This window comes from Myotis brandtii, unplaced genomic scaffold, assembly GCF_000412655.1.
Source record: "Myotis brandtii unplaced genomic scaffold, ASM41265v1 scaffold577, whole genome shotgun sequence".
In the NCBI taxonomy this organism is placed as follows: domain Eukaryota; kingdom Metazoa; phylum Chordata; class Mammalia; order Chiroptera; family Vespertilionidae; genus Myotis; species Myotis brandtii.
Window position 1 is genome coordinate 1,605,259 of NW_005370161.1, and position 2,250 is coordinate 1,607,508.

General features: G+C 46.6%; 1 protein-coding gene across 1 annotated transcript in view; it reads left to right on the top strand.

Moving 5' to 3' along the window:
• The first annotated feature begins 457 nt into the window (after positions 1–457).
• POFUT2 (protein O-fucosyltransferase 2) overlaps positions 458–2,250 on the top strand; it is a 14,455-nt gene continuing 12,662 nt past the window's right edge. Inside the window, exon 1 of the mRNA XM_014549952.1 lies at positions 458–489. Within this exon, the coding sequence (XP_014405438.1) occupies positions 458–489 (32 nt within the window). The remainder of the gene's footprint in view (positions 490–2,250) is intronic.

The window sequence follows — 2,250 nt, forward strand, 5'->3', positions numbered from 1 at the left end:
TCTCTCTCATTGATGTTTCTAACTCTCTATTTCTCTCCCTTCCTCTCTGTAAAAAATCAATAAAAATATATTTACAAACAAACAAATAAAACCCAGGACCCTTCACTCTACAGGCTGACACTTTATCCACTGAGCAAAACGGGCTAGGGCATTATTCTCAATGTATTTAAAGAAGAAACAGTTCCTGGACACTGATCTTTAAAACCAGGTTTAAAGTTTGATTTGAGTCTCCCAACACAGTTAAACATTTGTAAAGTAATATCCACATGCATTTTATAAAAGTAACAAAATTCCGTTATCATTTGAAAAGGCACTTTTATATAAATCACCTAACATTTACATGAATCACCACAAACATTTACATAAATCACCACAAAAATATTTATACTCAAGTAGCATCTACATAATAGCAGGTTTAAAAAATGCTCAATAGTACAGCCCTGCTTGCAACACTAACATGTCATCTGGTCTGAGCAGCCAGTGGCACAGGTATCCTGAGTGTATGGAGCGGCTTCAGGGTCAAGCCTCATGCTTACTTGTGGCAGGGCCACAACAAGTCCCAGCCTGGAGGGCAGAGCTCTCCTACCACAATTCAGCCTGATCTTGTAGCCCTCCCTCATTCCCTCCTAAGTAGCTAATGTGCTGTGGGAGGTGCAGCAAGTGTTGTCAAACAAGAACATTTGTATACATGTTAATCTACTCCTATTTTAATCAGACTATAAAATAAAGCATAAGCTTGCAGGCTGGGTGTATTGTGTCCTCAACCAGGCATGGGAGATCCACTAAGCCCCAGCTGTATTCTCTTGTCTGTCTTTTCTTCAATCCTTCACTGCCCTTCCTCAGGTTTACCCTTGGCCATGCTGGTGAGGCACACCTGAAGTCTGCAAGTTTTTTTTTTCTGAAAAACACCAGGGATGAATCCAATGGCCATGCTGGTGAGGCACACCTGAAGTCTGCAAGTTTTTTTTTTTCTGAAAAACACCAGGGATGAATCCAATCTTTACTCAATAACCCCACTCCTACCCATCACTCCCCACCTCCCAACACCCACCCCTACCCCCGGGCTGACTGCTACAGCTGTTTGGGTGAAGCAGGATCAGGGAGGCTCCATGCAGAAGCTATGTCCCAGTGGGTGGCTTGTGCTCAGCTCTCTTCCCTGACCTCAGGAGTAGAGCATGAGACTGAGGGGGGAAGAATGCTGGGGGCTTCTGCTGGAGGGAAAAAGAAGGAAACACCCATTTATTGAGCTCTTCCTCTAAGCCAGGCCCAGTGCCAAGCCCTCAACATGCACCATCTCCTGGGATCTGACAAGCATCCACTGAGCTGGGTGAGCACCATGATCCTCATTTTGCAGGGGAACTGAGCTTCTTGCCTACGGTCCCCCTACCCCAAAGCACCAGCCCTGAAACCTCAGCTTGGAGTCTTCATTTGGGTGCCCTTTGATTAGGGTCACTGTGAAGGGTTAATTTTATGTGTCAACTTGACAGCACTAAGGGTTGCCCAGGTAGCTGGTAAAACAATACTGGGTGTGAATGGATGGGGCTAGCTTTTGATTCAGTCGATGAGTAAGGAGATCTTACAGTGCTTGGGGGCTCCCTCCAAATTCTGGGGGAACAAGAGGAATAGAAAGAGGAAAGAAGAAAGAATTGTCTTCTTTGGCTGAGATGTCCATCTTACACACACACACTCGCACACGTCTTGGATTTCAGAGAGGAAGAGACAGGGATAATAAAAACATCAGTGATGAGAGAGAATCACTGTTCAGATGCCTCTTGCAACACAGCATGTGCCTTGACAGAGAACAGAACCGTCATCTCCTGGTTCATAGTTGAAGCTCAAGCACTGAGCCTTGCCAGCCAGGTGTGCGATGGCTATATATACCTGCCCGTGAATATTGGAGTTCCTGGTTCTCAGCGCTTCAAACTCCTGGATTTCCCCTGCTGCCCTTTATTCTCAGGCCTTTGGCTTCTGTGTGGGGGTTACTCCATGGGCTCCCTGGTCCTCAGACCTCCAGATTTAGACTGAGTTATACCATTGGCTTTACTGGTTCTCCAATTTGTAAAGCACAGATAATATGAGCCTAGTCCTATAAATGTCTTACATACGTCCAAGTAGACCCTATTGATTAGTCCGGAGAACGCTGCCTAATACAGGGATCTAGCACAGGCAGTACCTCACCCCCGCCCCGTCCCGCGCTGTCCCATTTCCTGCGCTGACCCCCCGCTGTCCCCCGGCCCAAGGCCCGGAACT